A 12739-nucleotide genomic window follows, 5' to 3' on the forward strand; every position below is an offset into this window, starting at 1 on the left:
GCATGATGTTCACATTCTAATGTCATTCGTAGTTGTATTGCTCAGTAATTGCGGTGGATGTTGAGCAAGCCCTTTCTGGAGTTTCGGTCTCATCACGATTTCCAGCCCATTTTTCCTTTTCTAATTAAGACTATCATTTTTATAGATGAAAAGTTGAATATTATAGCTACTTACAAAGTGACCTGACCATAGTCAAGTTCCATCTACAGGGTAACTAAAAGCAGAAAGGTCTAATAATCCAACTCAATCATGATCTTACAATAATTTAGCCAAGTAATTTATCTGACCGCAAATAAACCCGTCCAAAATTAACACCGATGTTGGGGGGCTCACCCAACACGTACATATTTGCATTCTTATTATCGGAATTACTTGTTCATATAACATGCGACTGGATTGAGAGTTTGAAACACAAACCATGAACCAGGGGAGGCCATGGAACCAGAAGGATACTCGTGAATGCAAGCAAGTCCTGAGTTCTCGACGACAGTCCAAACGCGGTGCCCGTCTTGTTGTCAACTGTTTAAAGACGGCCAATTTGTGGTAACAAAAGGACGGAGTCGACTGCTAACCCGATAAGGACAGGGGCAGCAGGACCACTGGAGAGATTAACGAATGTCATTGCCATGCGAATTGACTACGCGTTGGTAACGCTCTTTGATTGAATGCTTCCAACATTAAAAGATTTTCACATGTTCAAATTTGTCTCCTGCACTACAAGTTAACATTAATGGCCCAATAAATTAAAAGTCGCCTTTGGTTTTCTTACCTTTATATTATATTCCCAGAAATAATACGAATCAAAGGAGTAGAAATTGGCCTGCAGATATCCAACACTGTAGCGATGAACATTGGCCCATGGATCCAGACCCAATGACCGGAGTATTCGGTAAAAAAGAAAAAAGTACCAGACGTGTCACCTCCACGTGTCTATCTTATCCGTTAACGCACCTTCCGGTTATCTTTTCCCTTTTCTTTTATCTTTCTTGCATCAGTGGGCAACCATTCTATAAATTCTTCCATCTCCATTTTCACTTTTTCCCCAGAATTCCACAAACCCTAAGTCTTATCTCTATAATCCCTTCAAATCAATCATTGCAATGGCTACTAATCTCCTCTCTTTTCGTCTCGCCGGGATCTACGCCAGTGGTATTCCCGGTCGGGCGAAACAGGATCCCAACAGCCGGAAAAGTAGTGCTCCCCCATCTTCATCCGCCAGCTGGTGGACCCCCCTTTTCGGATGGTCCTCCGAGCCCGATTACTTTGACTCCGATGGCAAAACTGATGTCAAAGTGAAAAGGGAACTCGAATCGGAAACGGCACAAAAGCCGGCGAGATCGAAGTTTACCTCGGGAAGCTTCACGGAGGAGAAGGCAAGGCAGCTCCGTATGATGACTACGAACACCAAGTCGTTTCACGACGCTATGTACCATTCAGCTATCGCTTCTAGACTCGCTTCCGATTTCAAAGATCGTTCCGATCTATGATTCGCCGGCGATTCAGGACTATATTTGATATTTTTCTTTCATTTCTAGGTTAGAAAATATAATAATATTCTTGATGTCGATGGTTTTTTTTTCTCTTTGGATCAAGATGTCAATGTAAGATACTGATGCCAAATTGTAATAATTAAACGTTGATGTATATAAAACTATCTTCAAACTATTATGTATTAGCATTTGATTTAAAGTTTGAACTTAACATATTAAACAAAACAATTTATCGAAAATGAAAAAGATAACGATGATGTTTTTATCAAAATAAAGGTAAGCCATACAAATAGTTATTAATATTTGGATAAATTATCATTTTACCCATTAAAGTTTCAAAGTTCCAAATATTTCACTAATATTATCAATTTATTATAAATTGGTCATTTAACATTAACCGCCGTTAATATGCGTCGTTAATATGCGTGACAGAATGCATAGTTGGATTGTTTAAAACTTACTTGGTCACGTTTGAAATTCAAATGTCTTCAACTCTTCACATTTGGGGATTAAATGTTTTTTCATTTATATCTCTTTTGTTTAAATTGTTAAAAAATTATAAATCAATAGTTTAATAAAAGAAATAACATATCATGGAAATGTATTTACAATTCAACAAGAAAGGGCTAAGCATATTTATGATTAAATTTACAATTCAAGTTGTACCATGGAAATGTGAGGTATCTTCTTTGGGGCATTCGTCAAAAGAATGCATAAATTTACTTAAATTATTATGCGTAAATTTGCTTGAATTATTCTTAATGAAAGCTCGACTATTGATGTACCTTACATGACTGAAGCACTAAATTGTCATTGGAGAATTTGTTATCTATGTCGAAAGTTTTGTTATCTATTGTTATCTAATGAGTTCATCATATGTGACTACAGATATTTTTGTTGGTGTCACATATGAGTATTTGGAAATCATTCATAATTTTTTGTTCTTACAAATGTATATGCCTTACAAAGATAAGTGGAATAGTTCACTTTTAACGTATTACCTAGAAATCTCAGATCTTTTGAATGAAAATATTATAAGCTATGTTCTGTGCAAAATTTGTTCATGGTTATCTCCCTATCTTTGAAAAAGCTTCTGATCTTTGCAGACAAGAGGGTTCATTCTTCTCCATCAAATCTGACTAGAGATGGAAAGAAGGAAAATTCAACAGCAATTGGAATGGAATTAACAACTTATTTGAGCCTTCATAGAATTAAGTGAATCATCATCCAAAAGCACCGTCAAATATGCATGTGCACCAGTGGTGAACTTTAATACATACAACAGTAATGCCAACGTGATCCACCATGAAAGTGGTTTATTTTCAAGTTCGTTGTATGAAATATTTAGTAGAAAATGTAAGTATTATTATCTATGTATAGCAAACAGTATGGTAGTTTTCAACATGTACATACTTGCATTCCATGTATGCGGTGTTTCTTCCCTACTTCTCTAGTATTGATGCTTTCATTGCCATTATATTTCATGGCTTTAATTGTTTCCCACCATAAACATAACTCTCAAAGAAAGTATGAGGTTGTTTTAATAAGAATCATGTTAACTTCATCCATTGTCTTGATCTGTTCACATATATATTTCCGTACTTCCTATTTACTAAGGCAATTTTCAATCGGATGAATTCGAAGTATTTTTTCACTATGCACTATTTTCTTCTTTTTACCTGGTTATTCGTAGCTTTTTCTAATTACTGTACGATTGATAAATTTTCATATGCGGTTTACTTTGCTTTTATCTTTATGCAGTAAGACTAGTGGGGAATGATCTATCTTATCAACATGCTAGTAAAGCCGCTTTACACCATGAAAAGGAACCTCACAAATCTATGAAAGAAATTGAGGCACAGACTATTAGAAATCTTCTCCCTGATGAAGAGGATCTCTTCTCTGGAATTGAGACTTAATACGCTTGCCAATAAAGGGGATGAGTTAGAAGACTTTTACTTATTTACCTGTGGTGGAGGAATGAAATTAGAAGGGGATGATCACGGATCCTTGGGTCCAAAGAACCTCTCCCCACAGTTTTCAATCGACCAAGTGGTGTTCACCTTAGCTGGATATTCACAATTGCATAGTGGAACATCCATGGAGTCTTCTATCTTCACCTTATTGGGAATTTTCTTATAATTTTTTGACAATTTTTAAACACGAGATATGAATAAAAAAAATCTTAAATTAAACTTAAGGATTGAGTTTTTTATTTAAAGGTAGAGAGGTGTCAGTTGAAGACATTTGGGTCTCCCACGTAGCAGTCAACTGACAACTATCTAAAAAAGTTATTATGTAGAGCCTTTTTACTTAGGTTAAGCTTGAAATTTAGTATGTTTAGGATCACATTTATAATAATTTTAGCATATTTTACATTATTTGCATATTGGGAGAGATTGTTGATACTCAGGCTTATTTTGATGATTTTGTTGTGAATTTACTACTATGATGTTGTGACTTTATCTGATGTTGTAGGTGTTGTTGTGAGCTGATACGAGATAGAATTATTGAGTTGTTGTTGTAGCATTCGATGCGTCACCAGACAAATAGAGAGATTTTAGGAGTGGATAGCTATTAAAGATAAGGGTAAAATTTGAATTTGATTAGCTACTGAAGATAAGGCTGGAATTTGAATTTTATTTGCTGAAGATAAGGCTGAATTTGAATTTTAAATAAAAGGAAATTTAGAAGAAGAAAAAAGGAAAATTTTCTACTTTTCTATTGGTGGAAAGTTTGACCATGAGGCTATAAATACAATATTTTCTTAATCTATTGGAACCTAATTTTTTTCCACAGCCTAAAACCCACTGTCGGGGAGTGCAGCAGCAGCAAGGGAGTGACGCCGTGTAGAAGCGGCAATCAAGAGGATTCAACTTTATTTTCTATCTTTTTTTAGAGATAGGGGAATGATGGTTGTTTAGTTGAATATTATTATATTTCGGATGATATTGATTCTTGAATATAAGGTGCCTGGATTAAATTTTTGTACTATGGTTTATATTAAAACTTTGTTTTTATGTGTTGTTGTACTTATGAGATAATTTTAAAGATGAAGTTGTCTTTATGTATGTGATTCCTATAATTTTTGGAGATGAATTTTATGGATTTTTCATACTACTTTTGTGCAGCTTTGGTGATTGTGAATAGTAATGTTGGGTATAGAAATATATGTTGCCCATTGTCCAGCATTGTTAACTATTTGATTAAGTGAATTAGTGAAAGAATGATTCTTGTTAATTGAATTTTGTTAATCTTTGTGAGACACATGAATACACTATCTTGAGTATATGATGAGTAGAAATAGTCAAATAGTATTCACATCTATTTAATATTTGATCTATTGCTCTCCTGAATGTTGTAGCACTGCTTGACATTTATCATTATTATTTCATTATCTTTATGTTGACTTTGTCTTCACTCATCACAATCAAATTTCTATTATTCTTTTACACAAAATCTTTTGTAAACTTTTAGCTCTTTGTGGGTTCGACATCCGAAGTTTAACAACTTTCACTTTATTACTTTGATACGATAGTGTATGCTTGCACTGTGCTGTAACATTATTATTATTAGCATCATCAACCCAATTCAGGTAAGCTTTAAATGGTTCATATGTGCATTCTGTCACGCATGTTAACGGCGGTTAAGGTTGAGTGACCAAATAAATCGATAACGTTAGTGATTGATTTGTAATTTTTGAGACTTTAATTAAAAAAATAAAAAAAATACTAAAACATTAGTGATCATTTGTATAGTTTACCTTTAAAATAATACTCAAGGACATGAGATTCTCCAAGTTGCCGAATATGCTATATCGAGAAATCAATGTGCAGAGTGTTGAAACCATTATGCTTAGATTGAAGGTCACGTGACAAGTTAGATTTTTGTCCATTTGAAATTTTGAATTGATCTTAAAATTAAATTTCTTTGTTTATATATTCAAATTGAGTTTAGAAGGATTCATTTCACTTAAAATTCAAGGTGAAAACTCGTACTTAATTTAATCTGATTCAAACATATATATAATTTTTTTATTAATATAAAATAAATATTATTGTAATCATTTTTAAATATATAAAAAATAATTATAATATTATCTTAGATCAAAAGATCGCTTTACCTTGAAATCAAATTGATTCAAGCTTTAAATTTTCAGAAACAAAAATAATTTATTCAAATTAAAATTTATTAAACTCGGATTAAATATCTACCTTTGTATATAATATATAATGGTACAAGGAAAATAGTTATAAGATTAAGAAAGCGCTGATAAAGAAAGAAACAGACTTAAAACAGTGGTCCAGAGCAGCACAGGAATCCACTTGTCTTTTGCTTCCTAAAACATGTTTGTAAAAACAATATGCATATGATTAATGTAGGTATAAATAATACCGACAAAATAAACCCTATCAACCTTGAAGACACATGTACGTTCACCTGATCAACCAAATATTGAGTTTGTGACAAAAGGAAACCACGTTTGAGGAGGATGACCTTATCACTGGATTATTTTGAGGTCGAGCTTGTATTTTTTTCTATCTCAAATTAAAAAATATAATTTAAAATGCTAATATTTTTATATATTTTAAAAATAAAGTATGGTGAGGATCTTTTGATTATTCTGTTGATACCTTTAACAACTGCATAATATTATATTTTCGAAATATCTTATAATAATGTTTTCAAGGAGCTCTTGGAACCTTCTCAAAAATTGAGAAAGAAAATATTTGGAACAGATAAAATACCACAAACATTCAAATGAAAACCAAAGAATGTATGTTCTACTACTAGTTTGGTGCTTCTTTCGGAGCAGGGATGCAACCAGAATACAGTTTATGGGGTAAAGTATAATCAACAACAATAAATGATGCTAAAATCGAAATGAATTGAAATTGAGGGGTCCAAAGGATAAATATCCCAATTATATCTTTGTATAAATTTTAATAAAAGGAATTGGGAAATGGGACAACTGCCCCCGGATAAATATCCCAGTTACATCTTTGTATAATTTTAACAAAAGGGATGGGCGAAGGGGACTACCGCGGACTGCCCCCAATCCAAAGCTTTGCTCCGCCACTGCTTTCGAAGCAGTGTTCAGCTATTTCTAGTTTGGTGATCCCTTTCAAAGCATTCTTGGTGAAGGAAATATCCCTTTTTTTAAGGCTCCTTGCATTCACTTTGGGCTTCTTTAACAAAATTTATATCCGAATTTCCGGCTTTTGAGGACAGCAACAGCTTCTTTTCTTCCTTATCGTTGGTTTTAGATGAATCGGTGGCGGTGGCAGGTAGCGGAGTATCGGTTTCATCTTCTGGGGAAAAAAATATCATAATACGTGCATAGTGTCAGAATAATCTAAAACCCTGAACTCTAAACCGTAAAAGTAAAAATCAAAGAACAGGAAGCATACCGACTTCCTCGACCTTCTTTACTCTAGTTGCTTGAAGGCTTTCCGGAAGTATGCAGCTGAATAAAGAACCTACAATTTTGACAAATCATGAACTTAATGATTTCAAATGTGTCTGCATGCATACATATGTGCGTATATAGAATTTGGTAAAGAGTTAGAAGGATAGACAAACCTAGCCGAGCCAGTCGGTTCACCCACCCGGGGATGTGTTTGCTTGTCAATTTATGAACAACGTCGTCTGTGAAGTGATTACAGTTCTTGGAGATGAGGTGGTAGCTATTTCCATAATACTGGGAAGCCATTTTCTCGATGAACGTTGTGAATTCTGTCAACGACATGTTTATGCTTCCCAATGAGATTGAACACCGGTAGGCGAAACCGGGGCAGTTCTTCGGTTCCACTTCGAAAACTCCGGTGGCCGGAAATTCATGAGCCCCGAAATCATACTCTTTGCCATGAACTGTATACATAATGATTGAAATGAAAACTGAAGAATTTCAAAATTAAAGATGTTATAAATTCATCAACATATACAATCCCGATGAAAATATTTTCAAAACTTAAGAACAAATGCATGGGAAAAGATATTAAGTAAACATCAAAGAACTGAAGTTCCATCCATAATTCAGAAACGGGAACAAACCTTCAATGCCGGAATGGAAAATCCCTAAACCAAACCGATAAGAGTAATTATTGATGTGTGTAAGATCATAAACATGCAAAACCACTTTGGTTCCATTGCTACTGCTCTCACCATTGCTGGAATTTGAGGCTTTCCCCATTTTCATTTTATTGAAACTCAAAGAAAAAAGGAAAGGTTTGCCAAGGAAAAGATCTCTCAAAATCCCCAGAAATTTTTGTAGTAGTTAAGGCTGATGGTTTGCTTCTTCTTTTTTCCTGGAGAAAGAGATAAAAAAATGATAGTTATAAATCTCATAAACATGAGTTAAACGTTGATTATTCAGTTTAGGATTGATTGAAAACTTGAAGGTATTGTTCAAACTGTTATTTCATCGGAATTATGTCCGTCAATTTGCTGCGTTCGTTACTTCGTTTATTTGTTATGTTCGTGTCTCATATTGGAATCGTCAACCAATTTGTTTGATGAAATGAATTTTTTTTTTGATGTTTTGGTTGCAAGATCGAAAATAGTAAGAGTGATAAAAAAAGAAGAGCTTTTCGACAAGATGAAATAAATTGATTTAAAAGGAGAATATTCCTCTATTTATCTTGATTAAACGATTTTATAATAATTCTTAATGTTATCAATTTAAGATTATAATGACTCTTAATGTTGATGTCAATTTAAGATCACGTTGATTACTTGTTGGTTGACAAAATGAACATATTTGATTGATGCCATCAATTGTTAATTAATTTTAACTCTAAAAAATTATACTGATATATCAGATATTATGTCAAAAGATCATGACATCTCGAGGGACACAAGACTCTAAAAACTATATGTTTAAAGTTTTTCTTTTGAGACCTCAATTGTAGAGGAATTCTTCAAAGATTTTGATGCAACGGATGTATGGAGATATTATAAAATGATTTTAAGTCTGATCACATCAATTAAGTCTATTCGTCATGTCAACTTACTAGTAGTCATCATGACTCTAAATCTGATATTAACATTAAGGGGGTGTTTGGATGGAGGAAATGATGATTATTGGAGAAAAACTTTTTTCTATAATTTAATATCCATGTTTGGATGAGAAATATTCAATATTGGGAATATTAACTCATTCCCAACAGTATCTTTTTAAGGGTGTTTTATTGGGAATGTCATTCCCACATAATGCATAAGTATTTATTTATTCTTTTGAGTTTGGACTAAAATACCCTTAAAACAATATAATTATTTAAAAACTGCCTCCCCTTTGTTCTTTATCATCTTCTCCATGTGACTTAGCTTCATTCTAGAAAGAAAGTTTAGTTTTTTTTTCAATCTTTAAAAAAGTCTGATTATTTTTTAATAATAGTATATTTCTAATTAAAAAAAATTAAAAATATTCTATAAAAAATAATAAAAGTAATAAATGTACATTTTGGTAGGAGTAAAATGGTTTATCTATTAAAATTTTCATATTATTATTTAGTTAAATGTTGATGTAAAATTTTAATATATTTTTAGATAAATAATGTAAAAATTAATATTAATTAAAATTAAAATAATATATTATACATATACTCTTTTATTCTACCCATTTATCTTTTAAATTTTATAAAAAAAAATTATATATAAATTTTATGAATTTTAATTTTATTGAAAATATATAAATTAAAAATAATAAAATAAAATATTTTCTATGAATTTTTATATAAATATATAAGGATAATTTGGTAAAATTTACATTTCAGAAATCTCTTATTCCTTCAACCAAACACTGTAATCTTACATTTCTACCACACAAACCAAACATAGTAATATAACATTCCCAATAATGTATCAGGTAATGTTACATTATGATAATCATATTCTCAGAGATAATGCTACATTCCATGAACTAAATGCTCATAAGGGTCATTATAAAATCTCTTAATCAAGATCGAAAAATAAATATTATTCTCCTTTTAGATTCGTTATCCTTCATCTTTTCATTATTAAAACACGAGTCAACCGTAATATCACTACTAACTATATTTTATACTCAAATTAGAAGAGATAAAGCGCCTATAATCAATGCAATCTATTTATTTTTATCGACAATTACGATTTTATCGAACGCGGTTGAAGACTAAAATAGAAAACACTGATAGTTTGATGGCTTACCATTTTTTTGAATTAATATATTGAAAGTATTTTTATACATTTTTATATTTAAAGTTGAAAATGTTTTATTATTAGAATTCGACATGTATATTCTCATATGGACGAGCTTTTGGAGAATAATACATATAATCAAATATAATGAAATCTCAAACAACGCCTTCACCTCTTTGTCTCTTTCACTCACATCCACTCTCGTTTGATTTTTGTTCTTCAGTTTTCCGCTATGTAAAATTGTAAACATAAGCAGTGCTCTATCTTTTAGCTTTTATTTACAAAGAAAAAATGGAGGAAGAATTGTTGAAATAGCCTCTCACTTGCAATAAGGTCTTTATTATCTCTTTTGGGCTCTCCGGAAGTAAGTTTTTTCTCTTTCGCACTTTCCCATTTTTAGTTCGATTGTGTGTTTTTTGTTGGAATTTTTATGTTTCTGGAACTGCATGACATGGATTTGGGTATTCAGTGTTAATTTTGAACCAAAATATCTATTTTTCTTTCTTTCTTCTTAATCAAAACTTTTAGTGTTCATTCTGAAAGATATTCAGTTCATCAGAATAGAGGTGAAAGAGGGTCCTAAGCTATTTTTTATCTTCTTGTTTGGGTTTTTTTAATCAGAGAATTGGTTGTGAGTATCGACATAGTAAAATCGTCAGGATCTATTCGAGGGACTGTTGGTACTAGTTTGCTGGGAATTGTATTAATCCGACCTGTGATTTTCAACATCCTGTGAGCTCGTATTCTTTCTAATAAGTTCATGTTCATTATGAGATTGATATATCGTGAACGAATTGGATTTTTTTTACATGTTTTAAAAAATTTACAGTTGAATTTGTATTGAATTATAGCTTTAGAACACAATTCTGCATGCACACAATTCGAAAAGCATCATGACAGGGTAGTATATTTGGAGCAGCTGCTTGATATGATGCCCGGTCATTACACATTTGCACTTTCATTTATGACATATATATATATATATATATATTTGTTGTAGTGTCCTCTATGTTTTACAATGTCTTTTATTGTTGACATGCCATTAATTTACAAGAATTATGATTTTAGTTCTACTATCTGCTTTAGATTCTCATCATGTTTGGCTATTGAGGAACATTAAACATGGAATATTAGAAACAATTATATGTTAAAAAGGTATGTGATTAATATATTGGCAACTGGTAATGTTGTATTTGACATCTAATGTCTATCTTAAATAATCCATTTAACGCCTTAGCTTTTGGAGTAACTATGACTGAACCTCTTTCACTTTATTTATTAACTCATCCTTTTGAATGAGTTAATAATTGATATTCTTCATTTATTATAGTTATTGTTTAGTTGTATGTTGTATTCCTATGAACTAAAACTCTTTACTGTTTTCGCAGCAATTGGATATACATGTTCAAGTTCCATCTGAACCTATTAGATTGTCATATCAAAGTGCGGCAGCTGCGAACAAGACAAATTGGTCTTGTTATTTTTACTTCAACGGTTTCTGCAATAAAGGTGATAGGTGCACTTTTCTGCATGGTCCAGTGACGGCGCCATCACTCAAAATTCTTTGAAGACCGGTGCTCTTCCTTTGGACTGTAAAACATCCATGGAATATGAAGGCGAGGCAGCTCAGACAGACACTGCCCCAAAATCTAAAACTGGTGCGCAGCTTAAAACTGATTCTAAAACTGCACCAAATTCTAGCAAGGACAATGGTGTGCAGCTTGAAGTGGACGTCCAACAATCAGTGGCCATGATAAAGAAGAGAATCTCTCCAAAAACATCTGTTTTTGGATTAGGACAAGTTGATTTTGTTAGGTCACAATCCTTGCTTCTACAAGAAGGCATTACTCAAATCAGATCTCCGACTCGCACTGATGAAAGTTCGGAGGAGCAATTGGATGATGACATTGAGCGAGAGGAGCCTGAGGAGAGGTGGGAGTCGTCCCCAGGTTTCGATGTTCTTGTGGATAACAAATCAGATGATTTGGATTATGAGAATGATTCAGAATATCCGCTGGATCCTGAAGGGGAGCAGAGAGGGTACTTTAGTTATGATTCTGAAGATTCAATTCAGCATGACACTAGGTACCCTGATGTAGAATTTCCGTATGATCAAGATGCTTATGATGTTTATGAGGGTTCAGACAATGAGTATATTTTTGATAATGTGAGGAATCCATCTGACCAACCAAGAGATAGAAGGTTGGGTTCCATATTTTCCCAAGAGAGAAGAAGACTCTTGCCTGTTCAACTGTCAATTGACGTGGATCTTAGAGACTATTTGAGTGAACGCAGGGTAGTCGAGGGCAATCCTCTTAAGTGTTTGTCAAGGCCTGAATATCCTCATCTGATCAACCGAAGTCTGGAAAGGCTGCAAAGGCATAGTATGGGATGGAAATCAAGCGGAAAATTGGCTTCAACAGTGGGGAAGCACTCTATCAAATTGACGGAGGCCAAGGTGTTTTTCGCAACAGTACCAACCGACGCGAGTGGCTCAAACACATGGAGCCTAATCGCTCCATCGGCCGGCCTTATAGGGAAAAAAGACTACCTAGACGGGAATCTGTTCAATCTGAGGTTTCTAGAAATCTGATTTCATGGGAGAGGAAATCCAAAGATGCATCTACTGCTTTTACAGGTCCCAAGACCCTTGCTCAGATTAGAGAAGAGAAGAGGAAAACTGAAGAAAACGGTGGGAAACCGAGGCATTCTATCGGAACTGCATCAGCAGACTTCCAGGATCCAAAACCATTAAGTGAAATCCTGAAGGGCAAGGAGAGGCTAGCGAAGTAACAAACTTCTTAAGTTGATTCGAATTAAGGTCCTTAGCTTTTTCCATTTTTAAACACCCCCCTCCCCAAAACCAAAAAAAAAGAAAAGAAAGGTTACCTTTAGATTCTTCTTTAGATTCAACCTTTAGGCATATTCTCTGAAGTTTTGAAAATGTTAGTCCTTCCTCTGATTATCGGTGAACACGATGGGAACTCTAAGGAGTCAAACCTACATGACAATGAAGTGCCGGAGTCTTTCGATATCACCGAGAAAGGAGGACAACCCCGAAATAGGCAAGT

At 33.3% G+C, this 12739-nt stretch overlaps 2 protein-coding genes and 1 pseudogene across 2 annotated transcripts; 2 read left to right on the plus strand and 1 right to left on the minus strand.

Annotated features, from left to right (window-relative positions):
- Positions 1–1100: 1100 nt before the first annotated feature.
- Positions 1101–3409, plus strand: LOC120117781. The gene is made up of 2 exons (XM_039138003.1): positions 1101–1386; positions 3252–3409. Exons 1-2 carry the CDS (start codon positions 1101–1103, stop codon positions 3407–3409), a joined length of 444 nt encoding a protein of 147 aa, XP_038993934.1.
- A 3241-nt stretch (positions 3410–6650) lies between these two features.
- LOC120117782 (deSI-like protein At4g17486) lies at positions 6651–7746 on the minus strand. The gene is made up of 4 exons (XM_039138004.1): positions 7545–7746; positions 7074–7361; positions 6902–6970; positions 6651–6802 (listed from the first exon to the last, which is right to left on the minus strand). Exons 1-4 carry the CDS (start codon positions 7687–7689, stop codon positions 6651–6653), a joined length of 654 nt encoding a protein of 217 aa, XP_038993935.1. The 5' UTR covers positions 7690–7746.
- Positions 7747–9348: 1602 nt separating this feature from the next.
- On the plus strand, positions 9349–12522 carry LOC120117783 (annotated as a pseudogene).
- Positions 12523–12739: the final 217 nt, after the last annotated feature.

Source organism: Hibiscus syriacus, unplaced genomic scaffold, assembly GCF_006381635.1.
Source record: "Hibiscus syriacus cultivar Baekdansim isolate YM2019G1 unplaced genomic scaffold, ASM638163v2 tig00110321_pilon, whole genome shotgun sequence".
Classification (NCBI taxonomy): domain Eukaryota; kingdom Viridiplantae; phylum Streptophyta; class Magnoliopsida; order Malvales; family Malvaceae; genus Hibiscus; species Hibiscus syriacus.

Excerpts from the sequence above, each read along its gene's own strand:
- LOC120117781 (XM_039138003.1), top strand. The coding sequence starts at position 1,101 with ATGGCTACTAATCTCCTCTCTTTTCGTCTCGCCGGGATCTACGCCAGT. Across the intron at positions 1,387-3,251 it reads GGAGAAGGCAAGGCAGCTCC|TAAGACTAGTGGGGAATGAT; the intron begins GTATGATGACTA and ends ATCTTTATGCAG.
- LOC120117782 (XM_039138004.1), bottom strand. The coding sequence starts at position 7,689 with ATGAAAATGGGGAAAGCCTCAAATTCCAGCAATGGTGAGAGCAGTAGC. Across the intron at positions 7,362-7,544 it reads TTTCCATTCCGGCATTGAAG|TTCATGGCAAAGAGTATGAT; the intron begins GTTTGTTCCCGT and ends TTATGTATACAG. Across the intron at positions 6,803-6,901 it reads AAAGAAGGTCGAGGAAGTCG|AAGATGAAACCGATACTCCG; the intron begins GTATGCTTCCTG and ends TTTTTTCCCCAG.